Source organism: Oncorhynchus mykiss, chromosome 25, assembly GCF_013265735.2.
Source record: "Oncorhynchus mykiss isolate Arlee chromosome 25, USDA_OmykA_1.1, whole genome shotgun sequence".
Taxonomy (NCBI): Eukaryota; Metazoa; Chordata; class Actinopteri; order Salmoniformes; family Salmonidae; genus Oncorhynchus; species Oncorhynchus mykiss.
This window is the reverse complement of record NC_048589.1, coordinates 37,655,482-37,682,707: the sequence shown is the minus strand read 5'-3', so window position 1 is coordinate 37,682,707 and position 27,226 is coordinate 37,655,482. Positions and strand designations below refer to the sequence as shown.

Here is a 27,226-nt window from a genome sequence, read left to right as displayed (position 1 = left end):
TATTCAACACATTCTGTCATGGGGCAGAGAGATGTGCTGTTTAATAGCTCACCTCATGCTATTCTACACATTCTGTCATGGGGCAGAGAGAAAACTGCAGTTTAATCCTGCTATTCAACACATTCTGTCATGGGGCAGAGAGAAAACTGCAGTTTAATCCTGCTATTCAACACATTCTGTCATGGGGCAGAGAGAAAACTGCAGTTTAATCCTGCTATTCAACACATTCTGTCATGGGGCAGAGAGAAAACTGCAGTTTAATCATGCTATTCTACACATTCTGTCATGGGGCAGAGAGAAAACTGCAGTTTAATCATGCTATTCTACACATTCTGTCATTTTATTTTATTTATTTTTATTTATTTATTTTACCTTTATTTAACCAGGTAGGCAAGTTGAGAACAAGTTCTCATTTACAATTGCGACCTGGCCAAGATAAAGCAAAGCAGTTCGACAGATACAACAACACAGAGTTACACATGGAGTAAAACAAACATACAGTCAATAATAAAGTATAAACAAGTCTATATACAATGTGAGCAAATGAGGTGAGAAGGGAGGTAAAGGCAAAAAAAGGCCTTGGTGGCAAGGTAAATACAATATAGCAAGTAAAACACTGGAATGGTAGTTTTGCAATGGAAGAATGTGCAAAGTAGAAATAAAAATAATGGGGTGCAAAGGAGCAAAATAAATAAATAAATTAAATACAGTTGGGAAAGAGGTAGTTGATAGGGCTAAATTATATGTGGGCTATGTACAGGTGCAGTAATCTGTGAGCTGCTCTGACAGTTGGTGCTTAAAGCTAGTGAGGGAGATAAGAGTTTCCAGTTTCAGAGATTTTTGTAGTTCGTTCCAGTCATTGGCAGCAGAGAACTGGAAAGAGAGGCGGCCAAAGAAAGAATTGGTTTTGGGGGTGACTAGAGAGATATACCTGCTGGAGCGTGTGCTACAGGTGGGAGATGCTATGGTGACCAGCGAGCTGAGATAAGGGGGGACTTTACCTAGCAGGGTCTTGTAGATGACATGGAGCCAGTGGGTTTGGCGACGAGTATGAAGCGAGGGCCAGCCAACGAGAGCGTACAGGTCGCAATGGTGGGTAGTGTATGGGGCTTTGGTGACAAAACGGATTGCACTGTGATAGACTGCATCCAGTTTGTTGAGTAGGGTATTGGAGGCTATTTTGTAAATTACATCGCCAAAGTCGAGGATTGGTAGGATGGTCAGTTTTACAAGGGTATGTTTGGCAGCATGAGTGAAGGATGCTTTGTTGCGAAATAGGAAGCCAATTCTAGATTTAACTTTGGATTGGAGATGTTTGATATGGGTCTGGAAGGAGAGTTTACAGTCTAACCAGACACCTAAGTATTTGTAGTTGTCCACGTATTCTAAGTCAGAGCCGTCCAGAGTAGTGATGTTGGACAGGCGGGTAGGTGCAGGTAGTGATCGGTTGAAGAGCATGCATTTAGTTTTACTTGTATTTAAGAGCAGTTGGAGGCCACGGAAGGAGAGTTGTATGGCATTGAAGCTTGCCTGGAGGGTTGTTAACACAGTGTCCAAAGAAGGGCCGGAAGTATACAGAATGGTGTCGTCTGCGTAGAGGTGGATCAGAGACTCACCAGCAGCAAGAGCGACCTCATTGATGTATACAGAGAAGAGAGTCGGTCCAAGAATTGAACCCTGTGGCACCCCCATAGAGACTGCCAGAGGTCCGGACAACAGACCCTCAGATTTGACACACTGAACTCTATCAGAGAAGTAGTTGGTGAACCAGGCGAGGCAATCATTTGAGAAACCAAGGCTGTTGAGTCTGCCGATGAGGATGTGGTGATTGACAGAGTCGAAAGCCTTGGCCAGATCAATGAATACGGCTGCACAGTAATGTTTCTTATCGATGGCGGTTAAGATATCGTTTAGGACCTTGAGCGTGGCTGAGGTGCACCCATGACCAGCTCTGAAACCAGATTGCATAGCAGAGAAGGTATGGTGAGATTCAAAATGGTCGGTAATCTGTTTGTTGACTTGGCTTTCGAAGACCTTAGAAAGGCATGGGGCAGAGAGAAAACTGCAGTTTAATCCTGCTATTCAACACATTCTGTCATGGGGCAGAGAGAAAACTGCAGTTTAATCATGCTATTCTACACATTCTGTCATGGGGCAGAGAGAAAACTGCAGTTTAATCATGCTATTCTACACATTCTGTCATGGGGCAGAGAGAAAACTGCAGTTTAATCCTGCTATTCAACACATTCTGTCATGGGGCAGAGAGAAAACTGCAGTTTAATCCTGCTATTCAACACATTCTGTCATGGGGCAGAGAGAAAACTGCAGTTTAATCATGCTATTCTACACATTCTGTCATGGGGCAGAGAGATGTGCTGTTTAATAGCTCACCTCATGCTATTCTACACATTTTGCCTTTGGTTGTTTAGCAACAAAACCGAGGCCTGAACAACTATGGGGCAAAACAGACAGGGTTGGCTTAGACTGTTGACGTCATGGGAACTATATTTAGTCTCCAATGTTTATTGAAAACATAAATACATTTGCACAATGAGCACTTGTTGTCTCCCAAATACATTGTTACAGTTGTTGGTTAGCTAGCTAGTCAATTTTTTGCCATAATAGTGTAGACATGACATCAGTCAAAACACCTCAAAACAAGACATGGTATCAATAACAATATACAATGGGCTGAAATGAGCCACCTATGATTTCCTACAAGGTAGTTTCGTGTCATTGTTGCTAGCTACAGTAGCTGACCTTCGGCCACATCGATTCGCGTGTGTAATTTTCGAAACCTTGAGGCTGAGAGAAAATGTTGCTGTTTCAAGCAAATTTCCTGCAATTCTACACATTTTGCCATGTCTTAATGACAGGTTCATATGCTATCTGGGTCCCTCCCGATCTCCAGGGGGCCGCCAGCCCCCAAAATATTATATAATATATTCTCAAAATATTATATATTTTGGGAGGGTTGATCAGGGGCCCCGGGGCATTCATAAATCCCACTCTGTAAGGAGCCTTGGTTTGTGAGAGACGGAACAGCTCATAGGAGCAGAAGCCTATCTCCTGTTTCTGTAACATGAGACTTGATGTACAAGTACACCCTCTGGACAGGAAGCTAGTCTATCACAGGGACAGGAAGCTAGTCTATCACAGGGACAGGAAGCTAGCCTGTCACAGGGACAGGAAGCTAGTCTATCACAGGGACAGGAAGCTAGTCTATCACAGGGACAGGAAGCTAGTCTATCACAGGGACAGGAAGCTAGTCTATCACAGGGACAGGAAGCTAGTCTATGCTGCCCCAGCCCTAACCTTGACCATTAGGGGACCCTGGTACAGTGATTAGCAGCAGTTTCTACGAACTCCCTAAATAAGGTTTTCCGGCCGTTGTGGAAATACCAGGTTTTCTGCACTAAAGAGGTCAGAGAGAGAGCGAGGACTCTGAGGTGTAACCTTACTGGGCACGTGCAGAACATTGACCCTGACTCTGAGGTGGAGCCCGACTCTTACAGAAGAGTGATTGGGTTTGTTCGACATTGCACGCAACTGCAGACTGACTGATCTACAAACAGTGGTGTAAAGCAACTAGGTAAAAATACTTTGATCTACTCCTCAAGTACTTTTTTTTAGGTATCTGTACTTCACTATTTCTATTTTTGACAACTTTTACTTTTACTCCACTACATTAATAAAGAAAATGTATTATTTTTTACTCCCATACAGTTTACCTGACATCCAAAAGTACTTACTACATTTCGAATGCTTAGCGGGACAGGAAAATGGTCCAATTCACGCACTTATCAAGAGAACACGTGGTCGTCCCAACTGCCTCTGATCCCACAGACTCATTAAACACAAATGCTTTGTTTGTAAATGATGTCTGAGTGTTGGAGTGTTGCTCGTGGCTATCTGTAAATTATGTCTGAGTGTTGGAGTGTTGCTCATGGCTATCTGTAAATGATGTCTGAGTGTTGGAGTGTTGCTCGTGGCTATCTGTAAATGATGTCTGAGTGTTGGAGTGTTGCTCATGGCTATCTGTAAATTATGTCTGAGTGTTGGAGTGTTGCTCGTGGCTATCTGTAAATGATGTCTGAGTGTTGGAGTGTTGCTCATGGCTATCTGTAAATTATGTCTGAGTGTTGGAGTGTTGCTCATGGCTATCTGTAAATTATGTCTGAGTGTTGGAGTGTTGCTCGTGGCTATCTGTAAATTATGTCTGAGTGTTGGAGTGTTGCTCATGGCTATCTGTAAATTATGTCTGAGTGTTGGAGTGTTGCTCATGGCTATCTGTAAATTATGTCTGAGTGTTGGAGTGTTGCTCATGGCTATCTGTAAATTATGTCTGAGTGTTGGAGTGTTGCTCGTGGCTATCTGTAAATTATGTCTGAGTGTTGGAGTGTTGCTCGTGGCTATCTGTAAATGATGTCTGAGTGTTGGAGTGTTGCTCGTGGCTATCTGTAAATTATGTCTGAGTGTTGGAGTGTTGCTCATGGCTATCTGTAAATTATGTCTGAGTGTTGGAGTGTTGCTCGTGGCTATCTGTAAATTATGTCTGAGTGTTGGAGTGTTGCTCATGGCTATCTGTAAATTATGTCTGAGTGTTGGAGTGTTGCTCGTGGCTATCTGTAAATTATGTCTGAGTGTTGGAGTGTTGCTCGTGGCTATCTGTAAATGATGTCTGAGTGTTGGAGTGTTGCTCGTGGCTATCTGTAAATTATGTCTGAGTGTTGGAGTGTTGCTCGTGGCTATCTGTAAATTATGTCTGAGTGTTGGAGTGTTGCTCATGGCTATCTGTAAATGATGTCTGAGTGTTGGAGTGTTGCTCGTGGCTATCTGTAAATGATGTCTGAGTGTTGGAGTGTTGCTCATGGCTATCTGTAAATTATGTCTGAGTGTTGGAGTGTTGCTCATGGCTATCTGTAAATTATGTCTGAGTGTTGGAGTGTTGCTCGTGGCTATCTGTAAATTATGTCTGAGTGTTGGAGTGTTGCTCATGGCTATCTGTAAATGATGTCTGAGTGTTGGAGTGTTGCTCGTGGCTATCTGTAAATTATGTCTGAGTGTTGGAGTGTTGCTCGTGGCTATCTGTAAATTATGTCTGAGTGTTGGAGTGTTGCTCATGGCTATCTGTAAATGATGTCTGAGTGTTGGAGTGTTGCTCATGGCTATCTGTAAATTAAAAAACAAGAAAATCGTGCAGTCTGATCTGCTTAATATAAGGAATTTAAAATTAATTATAGCATTTACTTTTAGTTTTGATACTTACATATATTTATAACCAGATACTTTTAGTTTTGATACTTACATATATTTACAACCAGATACTTTTAGACTTTTACTCAAGTACTTTACTTAATGAGTTTGACTTTTACTCAAGTTTGACAATTGGGTAATTTTTCCACCACCGTCTACAAATCACCTTGTATCATAAATAATGACTCATTATTATTTGTAGATCTGTCAGTCAGTCGCCATTTACACACAATGCATCGTTGACTTGATGCTCTTGAATACAGCCACTGACTCTGAGATGGAACCTTACTGGGCACGTGCAAATGAGTGACCCTTGAGTGGTGACGTCCACAACCGAGAGAGACATCCATCAGATCCACTGGGTGAAACTGGACTTGTACTTCAGTCAGATATTGGTTATGGTCTGATTTCCAACCCTTCTTCCCGCTAGTCCATGTTTACACCAATAAAATAAGTTTGATTCATTGAGGAAGTGAATGATTGCACAGTTCGGGGAGAAGGGAGAGAATCAGAAATGCTCTTTAGTTTCACCGTTTTGATTCTATATTTTAGCACGGCCATCAAGTGACTACCACTAAATTCCCCTTTGGCACAATACAGATAGACTTGACTTGATCATGGAGCAACAGAGATGACCCATAAAAACTTTAATAAGATTACTGATTCTCTAGACCAAAGCATTTCCAAATCTGTGAGTAATTTGCATTGACAAGCTATCGCTGAATGTTCCTACCACACATAGGACCAAAATAACAGATATAATTTACAGACTTTAGGCTACCTTGACACAATGAACTGAATGATTGGGGCTATTTTTAAAACCCATACACTGTCCATGCCAACAGACTGGAGACTAATGAGAGAAAACACACATACATCTAAATCAACTGTTCTATTGCTGCGCTGCCGTAAATGGGCCATGTCCAGACACACAGCTCTGTTGCCAGAGGAAACACAACTCCTCAGACTCATTTAGCTAATCACCAACAACCCACCTCTGAGACCACCCTGAAACACAGTAGAACCAAGTCTCTTAAAACTGATCTCAGGTTTTGTGCCCCCCCCCACCCTCTACTGATTAAGGTTAGCATCCAGAGAGGGTAAGGTGATCCTAGATCTGTAAATATTGGTCATGTTCATACCCTGAAACCCACAGTTAGCAGCGGGTGCTAGCTTAACTTAGCCAAGGAAGTGTTTCATTATGCAAACCCTGCACGATCAAACCATAGCTCCTGATTAGCAACGCTGGCTATCTTTAGCCTCGCTAAACATGCATGTGTCTGGTATTTTTGCTATGAGTCATCAGGTGGAAATATCAAGTGTTGTTCTATTGTCTGGTATTTATGACATCACTCACACCACAGAACTGACAGACCTGGAGGAGTTGACTGTGGGCCAACTTATAGCTCCTGTAGAGAACGTGGTTCTCTGCACTACATCTGTAAGATGAGTAGGCTATAGGCCCAAACTAAAGACTCGACGAGTTGTGTTAGATCTCAGACTAATAACCAGGCTTTAGTGATGAGCCTAATAATTTAAATTTATGATGAGTTTAATTTTAAGTTATTTATTTGATTTAACCTTTATTTTGAGATCTAGGTCTCTTTTACAAATGCCCTCATACGTGGGAACTCCCTCAAGAATGTTTGGAAAAGCATTCCTCATTAAGCTGGTTGACAGAATTCCAAGAGCATGCACATTTTTTAAAACATTTTTTAAAATGTAACCTTTGTTTAACTAGGCAAGTCAATTAAGAACAAATCCTTATTTACAATGACGGCCTAGGAACAGTGGGTTAACTGCCTTATTCAGGGACAGAATGATAGATTTATACCTTGTCAGCTCGGGGATTTGATCTAGCAACCTTTCGGTTACTGGCCCAATGCTCTAACCACTAGGTTACCTGCCGCCCCAAAAGGGTGGCTACTTCGAAGAATCTCAAATATAAAACATATTTTGATTTGTTTATCAGTTTTTTGGTTACTACATGATTCCATATGTGTTATTTCATAGTTTTGATGTCTTCATGTAGAAAATAGTAAAAATAAAGACAAACCCTGTAATGAGTAGGTGTCCAAACCTTTGACTGGTACTGTATATACTGTGTATATATACAGTATATTAAAATTCAAAACCCAGTCATGGGGAGCACAATAAAACATTACAAATCACACAGAAAACTGTTGCATTGCTCCACAAATAAGTCCCCAATCAATACTTTAAATTACCAGAATGTCACCAGAACATCAAGATGAAATCTATTTAGAATTTTGTTCCAGCAATACGGGGCAATAAAACTAAAAGCAGATTTACCTAGCGAGGTGGAGACCCTGGAAACCTCAAGAGTTAACCAATCCTGTCAACAGATTTACCTAGCTAGGTGGAGACCCTGGGAACCTCAAGAGTTAACCAATCCTGTCAACGGATTTACCTAGCTAGGTGGAGACCCTGGGAACCTCAAGAGTTAACCAATCCTGTCAACAGATTTACCTAGCTAGGTGGAGACCCTGGGAACCTCAAGAGTTAACCAATCCTGTCAACGGATTTACCTAGCTAGGTGGAGACCCTGGGAACCTCAAGAGTTAACCAATCCTGTCAACAGATTTACCTAGCTAGGTGGAGACCCTGGGAACCTCAAGAGTTAACCAATCCTGTCAACAGATTTACCTAGCTAGGTGGAGACCCTGGGAACCTCAAGAGTTAACCAATCCTGTCAATAGATTTACCTAGCTAGGTGGAGACCCTGGGAACCTCAAGAGTTAACCAATCCTGTCAACAGATTTACCTAGCTAGGTGGAGACCCTGGGAACCTCAAGAGTTAACCAATCCTGTCAACAGATTTACCTAGCTAGGTGGAGACCCTGGGAACCTCAAGAGTTAACCAGACCTGTCAACAGATTTACCTAGCTAGGTGGAGACCCTGGGAACCTCAAGAGTTCTTTATCCTGTCAACGGATGAAGCAACTCAGGTGTCTGTACTTCAACAGCAAAATTAGATAAGACGGAAGGTTATAAAGTAGGGAGGGTGTTACGGATACCATTATCCTGTGTGTGTGTGTATCCTGTGTGTGTTTTCTTTTCTCTCCTTCTCCCCTCACAGGTGAAAATCAGCACTCCCCAATCAGTCAACAATCAACCCATCAATCAGAAGACACACCTCCTCCTGTTTCCTACCCTATCACAGTTCCTTCCCCATGGTTTAAAAACCCCATCATTTGTTTGCTCTAGAGCTCAATCTCTTTGTAAATGCCATGTTGGTAGATCTCTGTTCTTCGTAGATTTCAAGAGCTCAATCTCTTTGTAAATGCCATGTTTGTAGATCTCTGTTTTTCGACTCTCTCTCTTTGTGTCTTAACCTCTCTTTTGTTTGAGCACCTCCAAATCACTTTGTCATCTCCTGTGAGTATTGTTTTGCTTATGGTGTTTGCTGGTGGGAAAAGGGGAAACCAAGACAAGTCGCCCATGGGCATACACTACCCGTAGGTAAACTTTGTTAAAAACACTAGTTAGAACTGGGCGGACCACCCACTGTATTTTTGGTTAGTTAGCTGTTGTTAAAGTTGTCTAGCTTAGGGGTGTTTTTGCATATTTGTTTCTTTCTTTGGGTCCAGCTCAGCCCCTTTTCCTGCTCCCCCCATTACCGTGTGTTTATCAAATAAACCTTGAGTTTGACGGTAGATTTCAGTTGTCCTGGTTATTACGTTCACACTTTTACTTTGTCACAATTATAATTTGCATGAGTTATGTTACGCGTCTCATTACCATCCCACCTAGACTGTCGGGCCAAAAGGGATTCGTAACAGAGGGCCTTGTAAACTAAAAAGGGAGTAATGTAGAGATCTGGGGGGTCTTTAGCGAAGTCCAACCAACATTTTGATACAGGATGCAGTGATGAGTATCAAAACTGTCCCCCGTAACAAAACGAAGGGCAGATGCCATCCAAAGAGGTGTAGTACCAGCTGCACTTTAATAAATAATATCACCATAATCAACAGATAAAAATGTTGACTGAATAATCTGCTTCCTACTGCTTAGAGAAAGACATAATTTATCTCTGTAAAAAAAGACAACTTTAAATCTTAGCTTCTTAACCAGGTGCGTTTTTGGCAAGGTGGATGGGGTTATATCCTGCCTGGTTGGCCCTGTCCAGGGGTATCATCGGACTAGGCCACAGTGGTCACAGTGTGTGGCCCCCCCCCCGTCTCAGCCTCCAGTATCTATGCTTCAACTGTCTCAAATAGCCAACCAATCAACCTGTTACCAACCCTTAGTAAAGTGGTGTTTGAGCAGATACAATGCTATTTTACAGTAAACAAATTGACAACAGACTTTCAGCACGCTTATAGGGAAGGGCTTTCAACAAGCACAGTGCTTACTTATCGATCATTATCAATCATGATCTCCTGCTGGAAAAGCGTATGTGTTGTAGCTTTACATCCCCTACTATATTGTGGATAAAGAGTTTACCTGTAACAGAACAGAGGGTGTTCTTTAATATAATCCAGATAGAATCAGGAATTCCCCAGGGCAGCTGTCTAGGCCTCTCACTTTTTTTTCAATCTTTTCTAACGACATGCCACTGGCTTTGAATAAACTTAAAGCATTGTATTTGGGACAAATCATCCACTAAACCCTAAAACTCAAAATTGAGCAAGTTGAGGTGACTAAACTGCTTGGAGTAACCCTGAATTGTAAAGTGTCATGGTCAAAACATATTGATACAACAGTAGCTAAGATGGGGAAAACAGAAGTCTGTCCATAATAAAGTGTTGCTCTACCTTTTTAACACCACTATCAACAAGGCAGGTCCTACAGGCTCTTGTTTTGTCACATCTGGACTACTGTTCAGTCGTGTGGTCAGGTGCCACAAAGAGGGACTTAGCAATTATCTCAGAACAGGGCAGCATGGCTGGCCCTTGGATGTACACATAGAGCTAACATTAATAACATGCATGTCAATCTCTCCTGGCTCAAAGTGGAGGAGAGATTGACTTCATCACTACTTGTATTTGTGAGAGGTATTGACGTGTTGAAAGCACCGAGCTGTCTGTTTAAACTACTAGCACACAGCTCAGACACCCATGCATACCCCACAAGACATTCGACCAGGGGTCTGTTTAAACTACTAGCACACAGCTTGGACACCCATGCATACCCCACAAGACATGCCACCAGGGGTCTGTTTAAACTACTAGCACACAGCTCAGACACCCATGCATACCCCACAAGACATGCCACCAGGGGTCTGTTTAAACTACTAGCACACAGCTTGGACACCCGTACATACCCCACAAGACATTCCACCAGGGGTCTGTTTAAACTACTAGCACACAGCTTGGACACCCATGCATACCCCACAAGACATGCCACCAGGGGTCTGTTTAAACTACTAGCACACAGCTTGGACACCCATGCATACCCCACAAGACATTCCACCAGAGGTCTCTTCACAGTCCCCAAGTCTAGAACAAACTATCAATCAAATGTATTTATAAAGCCCTTTTTACATCAGAGGCACACAGTACTACATAGCACCATGACTACGTGGAACTCTATTCCACATCAGGCAACTGATGCAACCAGTAGAATCAGATTTTAAAAAACAGATAGAAAAAACACCTTATGGAACATCGGGGACTGTGAAGCAACACAAACATAAGCACATACACATGCATACACACACATGAAAACATATGTACTACACACATGGATTTTGTGTTGTAGACATGTGGTAGTGGAGTAGGGGCCTGAGGACACACTTAGTGTGTTGTGAAACTGTTATGACTGTATTGTAATGTTTTTAAATGGTATAACTGCCAGAATTTCTCTGGACCGCAGGAAGAGTAGCTGCTAATGGGGATCCATAAATAAGAATAGTCTATGTGCCGGGGGGCTACGGTCAGTCTGTTATATCTGGTGTAATTCTCCTGTCTTATCTGGTGTCTTGTGTAAATTTACGTATGCTCCCTTTAATTCTCTCTCTCTCCCTCCCCTCCCGGAGGACCTGAGCACTATGACCATGCCTCAGGACTAACTGGCCTGATGACTCCTGGCTGTCCCCAGTCCACCATGTCGTGCTGCCGCTCCAGTTTCAACTGTTCCGCCTGTGGCTATGGAACCCTGACCTGTTCACCGGACGTGCTACCTTGTCCCGGACCTGCTGTTTTCGACTCTCGCTCTCTCATTCTCTCTCTCTCTCTATCGCTCCTGCTGTCTCGACCTGAATGCTCACCTATGAAAAGCCAACTGACATTTACTCCTGAGGTGCTGACCTGTTACACCCTCTACAACCACTGTAGAGTTTTCAATTTTATTATTTGATATTGCTAGTCATCTACGAATGTTTCAACATCTTGAAAAAAATCTGGCCATAATGGCCATGTACTCTTATAATCTCCACTCGGCACAGCTAGAAGAGAACTGCCAACCCCTCAGAGCCTGGTACCTCTCTAGGTTTCTTCCTATGTTCCTGCCTTTCTAGGCTGTTTGGGGTTTTAGGCTGTTTCTGTACAGCACTTTGTGACATCAGCTGATATAAAAAGGGCTATATAAATACATTTGATTTGAATTTGATTTACTCTATATGTTTTTTAAACATCACATCCATATCAATCCAAATGCCTCAGTATTTATATGCGGGAACACGTTTGATTAGAGAAGTTATGAGTGAACACGTAATTCATCAGAAACATTCTTAAGAGAGTTTAAAAACAACATGTATTTCGTTTTGCCCATATTAAAGCACATGTTTTATATCAACAAAGGATTCCTACATAGCTATAAAATCTGACTGTAGTTTTGACGCAGCCAAATCAAATCAAATTTTATTTGTCACATGCGCTGAATACAACAACCTTTACAGTGAAATAGTTACTTACAAGCCCTTAATTAACCCACGATGCAGTTTTAAAAGCAGGGGCAATAGCATACATAAGAGTATCATCCAAATACACTGAACAAAAATATAAACGCAACATGTAAAGTGTTGGTCCCATTGATCATGAGCTGAAATAAAAGATCCCAGAAATGTTCCATTCACACAAAACAAAAATATTTCTCAACAAATTTGTTTACATCCTTGTTAGTGAGCATTTATTTCTCCTTTGGCAAACTAATCCATCCATCTGATAGGAGTGGCATATCAAGAAACTGATTAAACAGCATGATCATTACACAGGTGCACCTTGTGCTGGGGACAATAAAAGGTCACTAAAATGTGCAGTTGTGTCACAACACAATGCCACAGATGTCTCGGTTTTGAGGGAGCGTGCAGTTGGCATGCTGACAGCAGGAATGTCCACCAGAGCTGTTGCCATATAATTGTATGTTAATTTCTCTACCATAAGCCACCTTCAATGTCGTTTTACAGAATTTGTCAATACGTCCAACTGGCCTCACTACCGCAGACCACGTGTAACCACGCCAGCCCAGGACCTCCACATCCGGGTTCTTCACTTGCAGGATTGTCTGAGACCAGCCACCTGGACAGCTGATTAAACTGTGGGTTTGCACAACCAAAGAATTTCTGCACAAACTGTGGCTCAGGGAAGCTCATCTACGTGCTTGTCGTCCTCACCAGGGTCTTGACCTGACTGCAGTTCAGCGTCATAACCGACTTCAGCAAATACTAATCTTCAATGGCCACTGGCACACTGTGCTCTTCACTGATGAATCCCAGTTTCACCGGTACCTGGTATGGCGTCGTGTGGGCGAGCGGTTTGCTGATGCCAATGCTGTGAACAGAGCGCCCCATGGTGGCGGTGGGGTTATGGTATGGGCAGGCATAAGCTACAGACAACGAACACAATTGCATTTTATCGATGGCAATTTGAGTGCCATGATGAGATCCTGAGGCCTATTGTCGTGTCATTCATCTGCTGTCATCTCCTCATGTTTCAGCATGATAATGCACGGCCCCATGTCGCAAGGATCTGTACACAATTCCTGGAAGCTGAAAATGTCCCATTTCTTCCATGGTCTGCATACTCACCAGACATGTCACCCATTGATCATGTTGGGATGCTCTGGATTGACGTGTACTCCAGCACTGTCCAGTTCACGTCAATGTCCATCAACTTCGCACAGCCATTGAAGATTAGTGGGACAACAATCCACAGGCCACAATCAACAGCCAACTTTATGTTAAGGAGATGTATTGCGCTGAATGAGTGGTCACACCAGATACTGACTGGTTTTCTGATCCACTCCCCTACTAGATGCATATCTGTATTCCCAGTCATGTGAAATCCATAGATTAGTACCTAATGAATTTCAATTGACTGATTTTCCTCTGAAGTACCATGCTGTTGGTGTACAACAGCACTTTTCTGAATTTGCTGGAAGAAATTTGCTCCCACCATCAACCCAGAGAGCCCCTGCCCTCCCCCCCATCTACTCCTCTCTTCATCTCTCCTCCTCTCCCCTCTCATCTCCTCCCCTACCTCTCCCCCTCTCCTCTCCTCCCCCACCTCTCCCCCTTTCGCCTCTCCTCCCCCACCTCTCCCCCTTTCTCCTCTCCTCCCCCACCTCTCCCCCTTTCTCCTCTCCTCCCCCACCTCTCCCCCTCTCCTCTCCTCACCCACCTCTCCCCCTTTCGCCTCTCCTCCCCCACCTCTCCCCCTTTCTCCTCTCCTCCCCCACCTCTCCCCCTTTCTCCTCTCCTCCCCCACCTCTCCCCCTCTCCTCTCCTCACCCACCTCTCCCCCTTTCTCCTCTCCTCCTCCACCTCTCCCCCTTTCTCCTCTCCTCCCCTACCTCTCTACCCCTCTCCTCTCCTCCCTACCTCTACCCCTCTCCTCCCCTACCTCTCCCCCTTTCTCCTCTACTCCCCCACCTCTCCCCCTTTCTCCTCTCCTCCCCTACCTCTCCCCCTTTCTCCTCTTCTCCTCCACCTCTCCCCCTTTCTCCTCTCCTCCCCCACCTCTCCCCCTTTCAATCCTCTCCTCTCCTCCCCTACCACTTTCCTTATCTCTTCTCTCTGCTCTATATTGATAGATAGATACACAGATCCACAAAGAATAGATTACACAGATCCACAAAGAATTCGAAAACAAAACCATTTTGATAAACTCCCATATCTATTGGGTGAAATTCCAAAGTGTGCCATCACAGCAGCAAGATTTGTGACCTGTTGCCACAAGAAAAGGGCAACCAGTGAAGAACAAACACCATTGTAAATAAAACCCATATTTATGCTTATTTATTATCCCTTGTGTACTATAACCATTGTTACAACACTGTATATATATATATATATATATATATATATATATATATATATATATATATATATACTGTATATAACGGGGGAAGAACAAGTATTTGATACACTGACGATTTTGCAGGTTTTCCTACTTACAAAGCATGTAGAGGTCTGTAATTTTTTATTATAGGTACACTTCAACTGTGAGAGACAGAATCTAAAACAAAAATCCAGAAAATCACATTGTATGATTTTGAAGTAATTCATTTGCATTTTATTGCATGACATAAGTATTTGATCACATACCAACCAGTAAGAATCCAGCTCTCACAGACCTGTTAGTTTTTCTTTTAAGAAGCCCTCCTGTTCCCCACTCATTACCTGTATTAACTGCACCTGTTTGAACTTGTTACCTGTATAAAAGACACCTGTCCACACACTGAATCAAACAGACTCCAATCTCTCCACAATGGTCAAGACCAGAGAGCTGTGTAAGGACATCAGGGTTCAATTGTAGACCTGCACATGGCTGGGATGGGCTTTAGGACAATAGGCAAGCAGCTTGGTGAGAAGGCAACAACTGTTGGCGCAATTATTAGAAAATGGAAGAAGTTCAAGATGATGGTCAATCACCCTCGGTCTGGGGCTCCATGCAAGATCTCACCTCGTAGGGCATCAATGATCATGAGGAAGGTGAGGGATCAGCCCAGAACTACACGGCAGGACCTGGTCAATGACCTGAAGAGAGCTGGGACCACAGTCTCAAAAAAAACCATTAGTAACACACTACGCCGTCATGGATTAAAATCCTGCAGCGCACGCAAGGTCCCCCTGCTCAAGCCAGCGCATGTCCAGGCCCATCTGAAGTTTGCCAATGACCATGTGGATGATCCAGAGGAGGAATGGGAGAAGGTCATGTGGTCTGATGAGACAAAAATCTAGCTTTTTTGTCTAAACTCCGCTCGCCGTGTTTGGAGGAAGAAGAGGGATGAGTACAACCCCAAGAACACCATCCCAACTGTGAAGCATGGAGGTGGAAACATCATTCTTTGGGGATGCTTTTCTGCAAAAGGGACTGGACGACTGCACCATATTGAGGGGAGGATGGATGGGGCCATGTATCGTGAGATCTTGCCCACAACCTCCCTCCCTCAGTAAGAGCATTGAAGATGGGTCGTGGCTGGGTCTTCCAGCATGACAATGACCCAAAACACACAGCCATGGCAACTACGGAGTGGCTCCGTAAGAAGCATCTCAAGGTCCTGGAGTTGCCTAGCCAGTCTCCAGACCTGAACCCAATAGAAAATCTTTGGAGCGAGCTGAAAGTCCTTATTGCCCAGCGACAGCCCCGAAACCTGAAGGATCTGGAGAAGGTCTATATGGAGGAGTGGGCCAAAATCCCTGATGCAGTGTGTGCAAACCTGGTCAAGAACTACAGGAAACGTATGATCTCTGTAATTGCAAACAAAGGTTTCTGTACCAAATATTAAGTTCTGCTTTTCTGACGTATCAAATGCTTATGCCATGCAATAAAATGCTAATTATTCACTTAAAAATCATACAATGAGATTCCGTCTCTCACAGTTGAAGTGTACCTATGATAAAAATGACAGACCTCTACATGCTTTGTAAGTAAGAAAACCTGCAACATCGGCAGTGTATCAAATACTTGTTATCCCCACATATTATATATATATATAATATGACATTTGTAACATCTTTTTTGTTTTAAAACTTCTGTATGTGTAATGTTTACTGTTCATTTTTATTGCTTATTTCACTTTTGTATATTATCTACATCACTTGCTTTGGCAATGTTAACACGTTTCCCATGCCAATAAAGCCCCTTGAATTTAATTGACAAAGAGACAGAGAGACAGAGTGAGGGAGAGCAAGACAGCGAGAGTGAGGGAGAGCAAGACAGCGAGAGCGAGGGAGAGCAAGACAGAGAGAGTGAGGGAGAGCAAGAGAGAGAAAGAGCAAAAGAAAGAGAGACATAGAGAGAGAGAGAGAGAGAGAGAGAGAGAGGTCTTGGCTGTGGTGCCATGTGGAAACGTCCGCCCTGCATGCACCTGCGTGTGAACACCAACAGAGGCAAAGGAAGGGAAGAAGAGAGAACTGGAAAAGAAGATAAAACATTCCACTAATCACGGAGAGAACGTCTTGTGAGGAGCGGAGAGCAGAGGGCATCGGCTAGAGAATAAGTAAGTGGCGGTCTTTATCGTTTACTGGACCGGTGTGTGTAGGTGCGCCAATGGACCGCTGTGTGAGTTTAGGTGCGCGCATGTACTGTAGGCTACGTGTGCTTGCTTGTGTGTGCTTGCCCTTTATTCAAGATCTTATATCTCTTATAGAGGGAGGGCCGGCAGCTGCCCGGTGTAGACTATATATAGACTATTGTATGAAAGTACTGAACAATTTACTATACTATTGGTCATTCTGATACGGATTCCCCTTCAGAGGACAGGACTGCCTGCTGCTTCTCTGTGGTGAGACAAGGTTAGACCATGATTTCATGAAAAGTACCCACTGCACAACATTTCTGTTTCGTAGATGTTTTGATTTTTTTTTTTGGTGTGTTTTGGTAGATTCTGTTATTGTGGTAGCTTGTGAGTTTCCTACTCTACTTAGACCGCGGGTCTACCATTTGTACACACATAGGACTACTTTAGATAGGCTAAAACTGATTCGGTACTTTTTATCTTCCAGAAAACTACATTTGTATCATGCAGCATAGCGCTATTGCGTGCGTATGAAGGACAGGTGCAGCGTTCTGCGCGCGGGCATAGCATATCCTGTCCATAGATCAGTGCAAACACGCGTATTAAGTGTTTTTTTCTGCACATTTACAATATTATTTAAATAATAATAAGCATTTATTGTAGGCCCATGTGATTGAGACTGAATAGTTTAGATTTATTTTTGGTTTGAGTTGTCAATTGACTTGATTTCAACATGAAATCAACAAAAAAAGTGTCATAATGTCATTGGATTTAGGTTAAAAGTTGGGTGAAAAAAATTGCCTTACCGTGATAACTTTTTTGCAAATCCAATCAGTTTTCCGTGTTAATTCAACGTCGTCGCATTGCATTTTTGTTGTCAACACGACATGGAAACAACGTTGATTCAACCAGTTCAAGCCTTTCTTGTTTAAAAATACACGTTTAGGCCTTGTACTTTGGGTGATCATGGAGTTGGGGTAAAACAGTTGTAAACTCATTAGGCATTTAAAAAGGCCTTTTCCTCAATACATTTTTATAAACTTCCATCTAAATCGGGTGAAATAGTGTGCAATCACAGCAGGAAGATTTGTGACCTGTTTCCACACAAAAAAAAGGGCAACCAGTGAAGAACAAACACCATTGTAAATACAACCCATATTTATGCTTATTTATTTTCCCTTTTGTACTTTAACTATTTGCACATCATTACAACACTCTCTCTCTCTCTCTCTCTCTCTCTCTCTCTATATATATATATATATATATATATATATATATATATATATATATATATATATATATATATATATATATATATGTTTTTTTCATTGGTCACAGGGGAGGGTTGTGTGGTTTTCTATTGGTCACAGAGGAGGGTTGTGTGGTTTTCTATTGGTCACAGGGGAGGGTTGTGTGGTTTTCTATTGGTCACAGGGTAGGGTTGTGTGGTTTTCTATTGGTCACAGGGTAGGGTTGTGTGGTTTTCTATTGGTCACAGGGTAGGGTTGTGTGGTTTTTATTGGACACAGGGGAGGGTTGTGTGGTTTTCTATTGGTCACAGGGGAGGGCTGTGTGGTTTTTATTGGTCACAGGGGAGGGCTGTGTGGTTTTTATTGGTCACAGGGGAGGGCTGTGTGGTTTTTATTGGTCACAGGGGAGGGCTGTGTGGTTTTTATTGGTCACAGGGTAGGGTTGTGTGGTTTTTATTGGTCACAGGGGAGGGCTGTGTGGTTTTTATTGGTCACAGGGGAGGGCTGTGTGGTTTTTATTGGTCACAGGGTAGGGTTGTGTGGTTTTTATTGGTCACAGGGTAGGGTTGTGTGGTTTTTATTGGTCACAGGGTAGGGTTGTGTGGTTTTTATTGGTTAACATTCACTCTTTTACAGGTTTCACTATATAATTTATTCTATCCTCATTTCCTCATCTGCTTGCAGGCTCCTCCCCTTTATCAAGGTGTATTCGTACTTCCCTTATGCATTACGCATTTCCATGTGCTAACTTTTACTAACCCACAGGTCAGTATAGTCTACCAGTCTAACTTTTACTATACCACAGGTCAGTATAGTCTACCAGTCTAACTTTTACTATACCACAGGTCAGTATAGTCTACCAGTCTAACTTTTACTAACCCACAGGTCAGTATAGTGTACCAGTCTAACTTTTACTAACCCACAGGTCAGTATAGTCTACCAGTCTAACTTTTACTATACCACAGGTCAGTATAGTCTACCAGTCTAACTTTTACTATACCACAGGTCAGTATAGTCTACCAGTCTAACTTTTACTATACCACAGGTCAGTATAGTCTACCAGTCTAACTTTTACTAACCCACAGGTCAGTATAGTCTACCAGTCTAACTTTTAGTCCCCTGAGTTTGAAGTGGCACTGTTGCGCCTTCTTCACCCTAATGCTGGTGTGATGGGTCCATGTCAGGTCCTCTGTGATGTGCACACCAAGGAACTTGAAGCTTTTGACCCTCTCTACTACAGCCCAGTCGATGCAGATGGGGGCGTGCTATACGATATACGTTAGCGCAGCAGTTTAAGAGCCCGGCCATGTTCCACACAACATTATTTATTGGTACATTTCTCTCTCTCACACACACACACACACACACACACACACAGAGCCCGGCTGCTCGACGGCCGTGTCTCACACAACAGTATTTATTGGTACATTTCCTGAACAAACAGCCAATGTGTTCTCATTCTGCAGAAGAGCACGTGTCAGACCTACACAACACAGAAGCATAGAGAAAACACACACAAGAATGACTCACCAGCCACAGCACAGCATGGACACATATGGGCTCCTTCTAATTTCTACTTCCCTTTAAGACATGGACACACACGGGCTCCTTCTAATTTCTACTTCCCTTTAAGACTTTCAAGATGTCATATCAATGAAACTTCATTTTAAAGTATGAACTATCTGAGTTTGTTGACAGGAAATAAAGAAGATACTGTAAAATACATTCTCAATCAACTAATCATCTCTTCTCCCCATCGCCCAAATAGTGGCAGCACCTGACCTAGTGGACCCCAAATCCGCCACTCACAGCAGCAAGCCCCGCCGCTCCTTCTCCGCCAAGTCAATCACACTGAGCCCCACAGAGGAGTGTCAGGCTATTGCCACGGTGATGAAGTGGAAGACGGTGTCGGCCATTTTCCTCCTGGTGGTTCTCTACCTGGTCGTTGGAGCTGCCGTCTTCAAGGCCCTAGAACAACCCCATGAGAGGTATTTATCATTCTCTCTCTCGCGCTCTCTCTCCATCTCTCTCCCTTTTTCTCCTATATATCTCTCCCTCTCCCTGCACACAATCCCCCCCCCTCACTCTCTCTCTCAATCTATCCATGTTCAAAGCCCAGGAACAACCCCATGAGATCTATCCATCTCTCTGTGTCTCTGTGTCTCTGTGTCTCTCTCTCTCTCCCTCTCTCTCTTTCTCTCTCTCTCTCACTAGAGGTATCTATCCATCTCTCTGTTTCTCTCTGTTTCTCTCTGTTTCTCTCTCTCTCTCTAGAGGTATCTATCCATCTCTCTGTTTCTCTCCCTCTCTTTCTCGTCACTCTCTCTATCCCTCCTTTATCTCTTTGTAAACCTGTCATCCTCCTCTCTCTCTCTCCAGTGCTCAGCGCCTGGCCATCCTGACTCAGAAACTAGACTTCCTCTCTACACACTCCTGTGTAAACCACAGCCAACTGGAGGAACTGGTCAAGGTACCATTGTTACTGCTTGTCTGTGTGTCTGTGTGTGTGTGTGTGTAATCATGTTAATTGCCAGAGTGACTCATTGAGAATGTATCTTTGCTGCCATTGGTGCTGATTTGCGTGGTGAATTCCAAAATGTTAACGTTTTAACACACACTGATGTCACAGTGTGGCTTCAGGAAATAAATAAGTTGATTAAAAAGGACTAAAAACCAATCTGGGTCTTGGAGTGACCTCACTGACCATGGTAACAGATGTACTGTACATGGTGGCAGACTGAATTCGTCAGGGAATGAGCCTACTCCCTGGTCCTCCCATTACTGAGACTGGGGCTAACAGCTGCACTACCAATCTATTCAATGTCATAATGAGATATGAACTACCGGTGTGCCGCAAGGATGAGTCAGAGTTCCTCTCAGACAGAGGCGAGGTTGTTCTCAGCTTTAACTCTTCTCACAGTCTGACAGAGGTGACATTAAGCAACCAGCAGTCGTTTGGCTCTCCCTTCTCTGCTCATGTCCAGTAGAGCCATTAGACCATCAGAACACACAGGGTTTACTGTTTTCTTCTGCTGTTGAAAACCTCTTGTTTAGATATTGGTCTACTCGTTAAAGAACAGGCAAGAACCAGAAAACAATACGAAAGTCGTGTGTGTGTGTGTGTGTGTGTGTGTGTGTGTGTGTGTGTGTGTGTGTGTGTGTGTGTGTGTGTGTGTGTGTGTGTGTGTGTGTGTGTGTGTGTGTGTGTGTGTGTGTGTGTGTGTGTGTGTGTGTGTGTGTGTGTCTTTAAAATGTTTAACTTGGGTCAAACGTTTCAGGTAGCCTTCCACAAGCTTCCCACAATACGTTGGGTGAATTTTGGCCCATTCCTCCTGACAGAGCTGGTGTAACTGAGTCAGGTTTGTAGGCCTCCTTGCTCGCACACGCTTTTTCAGTTCTGCCCACAAATGTTCTTTAGGATTGAGGTCAGGGCTTTGTGATGGCCACTCCAATACCTTGACTTTGTTGTCCTTAAGCCATTTTGCCACAACTTTGGAAGTGTGCTTGGGGTCATTGTCCATTTGACTTCCTGATTGATGTCTTGAAATGTTGCTTCAATATATCCACATAATTGTCCCACTTCATGATGCCATCTATTTTGTGAAGTGCACCAGTCCCTCCTGCAGCAAAGCACCTCCACAGCATGATGCTGCCACCCCTGTACTTCATGGTTGGGATGGTGTTCTTCGGCTTGCAAGCCTCCCCATTTTTCCTCCAACCATAACAATGGTCATTATGGCCAAACAGTTCTATTTTTGTTTCATCAGACAAGAGGACAGTTCTCCAGAAAGTACAATCTTTGTCCCCATGTGCAGTTGCTAACCGTAGTCTGGCTTTTTTATGGCGGTTTTGGAGCAGTGGCTTCTTCCTTACTGAGCGGCCTTTCAGGTTATGTCGATATAGGACTCGTTTTGCTGTGGATATAGATACGTTTGTACCTGTTTCCTCCAGCATCTTCACAAGGTCCTTTGCTGTTGTTCTGGGATTGATTTGCACTTTTCGCACCAAAGTACGTTCATCTCTAGGAGACAGGACGTGTCTCCTTCCTGAGCGGTATGATGTCTGCGTGGTCCCATGGTGTTTATACTTGTGTACTATTGTTTGTACAGATGAATGTGGTACCTTCAGGCCTTTGGAAATTGCTCCCAGGGATGAACCAGATTTAAGGAGGTCCACAATTATTTTTCTGAGGTCTTGGCTGATTTCTGTTGATTTTCCCATGATGTCAAGTAAAGAGGCACTGAGTTTGAAGGTAGGCCTTGAAATACATCCACAGGTACACTTCCAATTGAGTCAAATTATTTCAATTAGCCTATCAGAAGCTTGTAAAGCCACAACATCATTTTCTGGAATTTTCCAAGCTGTTTAAAGGCACAGGCAACTTAGTGTATGTAAACTTCTGACCCACTGGATTTGTGATACAGTGAATTATAAGTGAAATAATCTGTCTGTAAACAATTGTTGGGAAAAATACTTGTGTCATGCACAAAGTAGATATCTGAACCGACTTGCCAAAACTATAGTTTGTGAACAAGAAATTTGTGCAGTGGATGAAAAACGAGTTTTAATGACTCCAACCTAAGTACTTCCCACTTCTTAATTACTTAATACTTAAGCATTGGTATTCAGACATGGTCTATGTGTGTGTCTCATCCACAGCAAGTGGTGTCAGCGATCCGTTCAGGGGTGAACCCAGCCGGGACTCTGACCAATCACAGCAGCCTCTGGGACCTAAGCTCCTCTTTCTTCTTCGCTGGAACTGTCATCACTACCATCGGTAAGTGTGTGTGTGTGTGTGTGTGTGTGTGTGTGTGTGTCGAACATCTCATTTACCCTCTCAGTACAGTCGTCATTACAACGTTCTTCTGTAAATCAATTTTCATGATTCTATCCTTCCTATTATCTCTCTGTTCTCCCTTCACTCCCCAAGGACCTGGGATTTAATTGCACTTCAAAAAGAGGGTGGGGCCTCTAACAAGAGGTGGAGGGATGGAGGGGGAGAGGGAGAGGTGGAGGTTAAAGTTTAGGACTAATTGGTTGGTGACCCACCCTAAGGACACAGGGGAGAAAGGGAAGAAAAGAGAGACAAAAGAGAAAGAGTGAATAGTGTAAACCTAGCACATAGACTGCTGTAGCTAATGGATATTATTATTGCCTTGTCTTCCTCCTTATAAAGGGAAATTACATTCACTTGTTCCCAAAGGAAGCAACTCTGCAAGTGATTTCATTTCCAGACAGAATTGCTGTATTACGGACGAAGAAAACATTTAAGTGACAAAGAACTAAACAATCAAATAACTAGTAGAATAACAAGGAAATAGAACATAAAACAATATTTCAACTGCACAGTCTTTTAAAGATGCCGCCTTTCTTCCGCCTCTCCAGGATTTGGGAACATTTCCCCCCATACGGAGGGAGGGCGTATCTTCTGTATCATCTATGCCCTTCTGGGCATCCCTCTGTTTGGCTTCCTGCTGGCTGGAGTAGGAGACCAACTGGGAACCATCTTTGGGAAGGCCACCGCCAGGGTCGAGAAGATGTTTGTGGTGAGTCCATGTAGAGAGTGTGTGTGTGTGCGTGTGCGTGCGTGTGTGTGTGTGTGTGTGTGTAGCCACTCTTAATTACTTCTCTATCCCAGGAGAGTAGAGGCCTGTCTGTCAGGAGGTTTTGAAATGACTGTCCATTACTTCATTACAGTTAGCAACACTGTACAACAGGGGTGTCAAACACATGGCCCACCAGGCTTCCAATCCAGTCTGCGGGTGGTTGGAGCAACAAAAAGATAAATCACAACAACAACAAAAAATGTATCATAATTCTTATTATATATATATATATAGTACCAGTCAAAAGTTTGTACACATCTACTCAATCAGAGGTTTTTCTTGATTTTTACTATTTTCTACATTGTAGAATAATAGTGAAGACATCAAAACTATGAAATAACACAAATGAAATCATGTAGTAACCAAAAAAGTGTTAAACAAATCAAAATATATTTTAGATTTTAGATTCTTAAAAGTAGCCACCCTTTGCCTTGATGACAGATTTGCACATGCTTGGCATTCTCTCAACCATCTTCATGAGGTAGTCACCTGGAATGCATTTCAATTAACATGTGTTCCTTTTTTAAGTTAATTTGTGGAATTTCTTTCCTTCTTAATGTGTTTGAGCCAATCAGTTGTGTTGTGACAAGGTAGGGGTGGTATACAGAAGATAGCCCTATTTGGTAAAAGACCAGGCAAGAAGAGCTCAAATAAGCAAAGAGAAACGACAGTCCATCATTACCTTAAGACATGAAGGTCAGTCAATCCGGAGAATTTCAAGAACTTTGAAAGTTTCTTCAAGTCCAGCACGATGATAAACTAGCTCTCATGAGGACCGCCACAGGAAAGGAAGACCCAGAGTTACCTCTGCTGCCGAGGATAAGTTCATTAGAGTTACCAGCCTCAGAAATTGCAGCCCAAATAAATGCTTCACAGAGTTCTATTAACAGACACATCTCAACATCAACTGTTCAGAGGAGCCTTCATGGTCGAAATGCTGCAAAGAAACCACTGCTAAAGTACAGCATTCTGCAGCGATACGCCTTTGCGATACGCGGTTTGCGCTTTGTGGGACTATCATTGGTTTTTCAACAGGACAATGACCCAACACACCTCCAGGCTGTGCAAGTACTATTTGACCAAGAAGGAGAGTGATGGAGTGCTACATCAGATGACCTGGCCTCCACAATCACCCGACATCAATCCAATTGAGATGGTTTGGTATGAGCTGGATAGCCGAATAAAGGAAAAGTGTTCAGCATATTTAACTCCTTCAAGACTATTGGAAAAGCATTCCAGGTGAAGCTGGTTGAGAGGGTGTGCAAAGCTGTCATCAAGGCAAAGTGTGGCTACTTTGAAGAAACAAAAATTAGTTAAAAAATGTGTTAAAAAATGTGCTTAAAAACCAAAGCCTATGCAACATGAACCCATTAAAAACAGTACTGAAGCAATGAGGTTTGTTCAGTACGGTATAGGCCCAATACATTATTAGTGTATATTGAATTTGCTTGAATTTCCCTGCCAATGCATTGTTGTTTGGACCATTAAAAAAAACACAAACACATTTTTGAGGTATATGATAACAACGGTAGTAGATCAGTTGTTGTATTACTTGTGAGGCTCAGCTGAGTGAGCATACAATTTAAAATATTTTACTGGGCTGATGGTGTCTGTATCTGATGGTCAGTCTCAGCTGACACTCACCAAAAAGGGACACTGTCTTCCAGCTGATGGCGACACTCAAGTCGCACTGCATTAATTCATGGCTCATGAACAAATTCATGTTGTTACTCCTATGAACAGAGAAAGTGAAATATTCCTTGACATTAAAAAAGACCCAAGGAGCTAATAATAACAACACAAGCCTATAGAGACACTTTCCTTCTCATTCATTACTGCTGCAGTGTTGGTTGTAGTGCTGAGTGGAAGTAGGGAGAATGTGCATTTGAATAGCCTATTAAAGTGTTGAATACAAAGTGTTGACAGTGCTGAGTAAGAACGTAAACATAAACTCACTAATAAAAACAGCAGCTCTTTGCTGTGTTCGTTGACAGTCTCTCTCTAGTCGTGGTTTATAAAAGTGTTGAATACAAAGTGTTGACAGTGCTGAGTGAGAACGTAAACATAAACTCACTAATAAAAACAGCAGCTCTTTGCTGTGTTCGTTGACAGTCTCTCTCTAGTCGTGGTTTATAAAAGTGTTGAATACAAAGTGTTGACAGTGCTGAGTGAGAACGTAAACATAAACTCACTAATAAAAACAGCAGCTCTTTGCTGTGTTCGTTGACAGTCTCTCTCTAGTCGTGGTTTATAAAAGTGTTGAAATCTCACAGTATCAACTTTACTGTAGCTTTCTTTTACACCCGCTACATTACTGCAGACACGGTCATCTGAGCCATCCGATTGGTCAGCAGTAAGCCTATAGTGCACTTGATTTGCTCTCCGGGACCGCCGGGAAGGCAGAGTTTGTACCTTCAGACACAGGCTTTATCGTTGTTTTTTATACAGAAATGTTTGGCAATCGACTAGAAATACCTTTCACGATCGACCGACCGGTTGGTGACCACTGGTCTAAATGAATTATTTACGAGGTTTAATGTTTGATTTGTTACATTAAATAATTCAGTAATGACTGGAAAAAAATTATGTAAATCATTCATTCTTATCAGCAGTAAGAAACGACTAGCCATTGGCTGCTAACAGTGGAGCACTGCTAGTTAACTGCACAAAAACAGTCAACAATTTAGGGAGTAGAAACCCCCAGAATTGACGAAAATGTATAGTCAAAGGGGAGAATAATTATCCTGTCAAGGATTTTTTATTTATATTTTAAATGGAGGCAGCATACTAAAACAAAAGAAACATGACACCGTGTGTAAATGATAACACATCAGTGCAGGAAATGACAGCTAATTATCGAATGTGGCCCCTGGGGCAAAATGAGTTTGACACCACAGCACTAAAGTATTGCCTGGAATATCATCCCTCATGGCCACCTCCTAATCATCCCCAGACTCCAGTTGGCTAACTCTGCAACTCTTCCCAAGGTCACTGCTGTACATGAGAAATGTGGTGTGAAGTTAGCTGGAATAATGGTTAGATAGATTAATAATCTATCTCCCTCCCTCCCTCCTCCCTCTCTCTCTGTAGCAGTGGGATGTTAGTCAGACCAAGATTCGTGTCCTCTCTACCGTTCTCTTCATTCTGTTCGGCTGTCTGCTCTTCGTGGCGCTGCCGGCAGCCATCTTTAAACATATTGAGGGCTGGAGTGCCCTGGAGTCCCTCTACTTTGTAGTCATCACCTTGACAACCATTGGTTTCGGGGACTTTGTCGCAGGTAAATGTTTACGACGGTAGTAATTCGATACAGGCCAAGTCCTAACTAGCTTAAGTACACGTTCGTACGCTCACACTTTTTTAATTTAACCTTTATTTATACAGGTTTGTCTCATTAAGATGAATATCTATTTTAAAGACTAGGTAAAGGGTGCAGGTATCAGTCTCTGTCACATGTTAACCAATCACTCAGGGAAAGTGAACAGAACATACAGATCGGCTATTTTCATTGGATCACAACAGCAGGAAATGCTAAATTGTAGTGTACTCAAAGCTGTGATGAAAAATGTATCAACCATGAATTATAATCCACATAATAATTCACATTTCCTGTTGCTGCAGGATTATTGTCCTGCTGTGAGAAGCAGGGTCACATTAAGACAGGGCACTATCAGATAGAATGGACTGCTCAGA

General features: G+C 42.8%; 1 protein-coding gene across 1 annotated transcript in view; it reads left to right on the top strand.

The window, feature by feature from the left end:
- Positions 1-16,492: 16,492 nt before the first annotated feature.
- Positions 16,493-27,226, top strand: part of LOC110504244 (potassium channel subfamily K member 2-like) — a 23,361-nt gene continuing 12,627 nt past the window's right edge. The window contains exons 1-6 of the mRNA XM_036963026.1: positions 16,493-16,662; positions 19,699-19,918; positions 20,310-20,400; positions 22,590-22,707; positions 23,316-23,476; positions 26,627-26,813. Coding sequence (XP_036818921.1) covers position 16,662; positions 19,699-19,918; positions 20,310-20,400; positions 22,590-22,707; positions 23,316-23,476; positions 26,627-26,813 — 778 coding nt within the window. The 5' untranslated portion in view covers positions 16,493-16,661. The remainder of the gene's footprint in view (positions 16,663-19,698; positions 19,919-20,309; positions 20,401-22,589; positions 22,708-23,315; positions 23,477-26,626; positions 26,814-27,226) is intronic.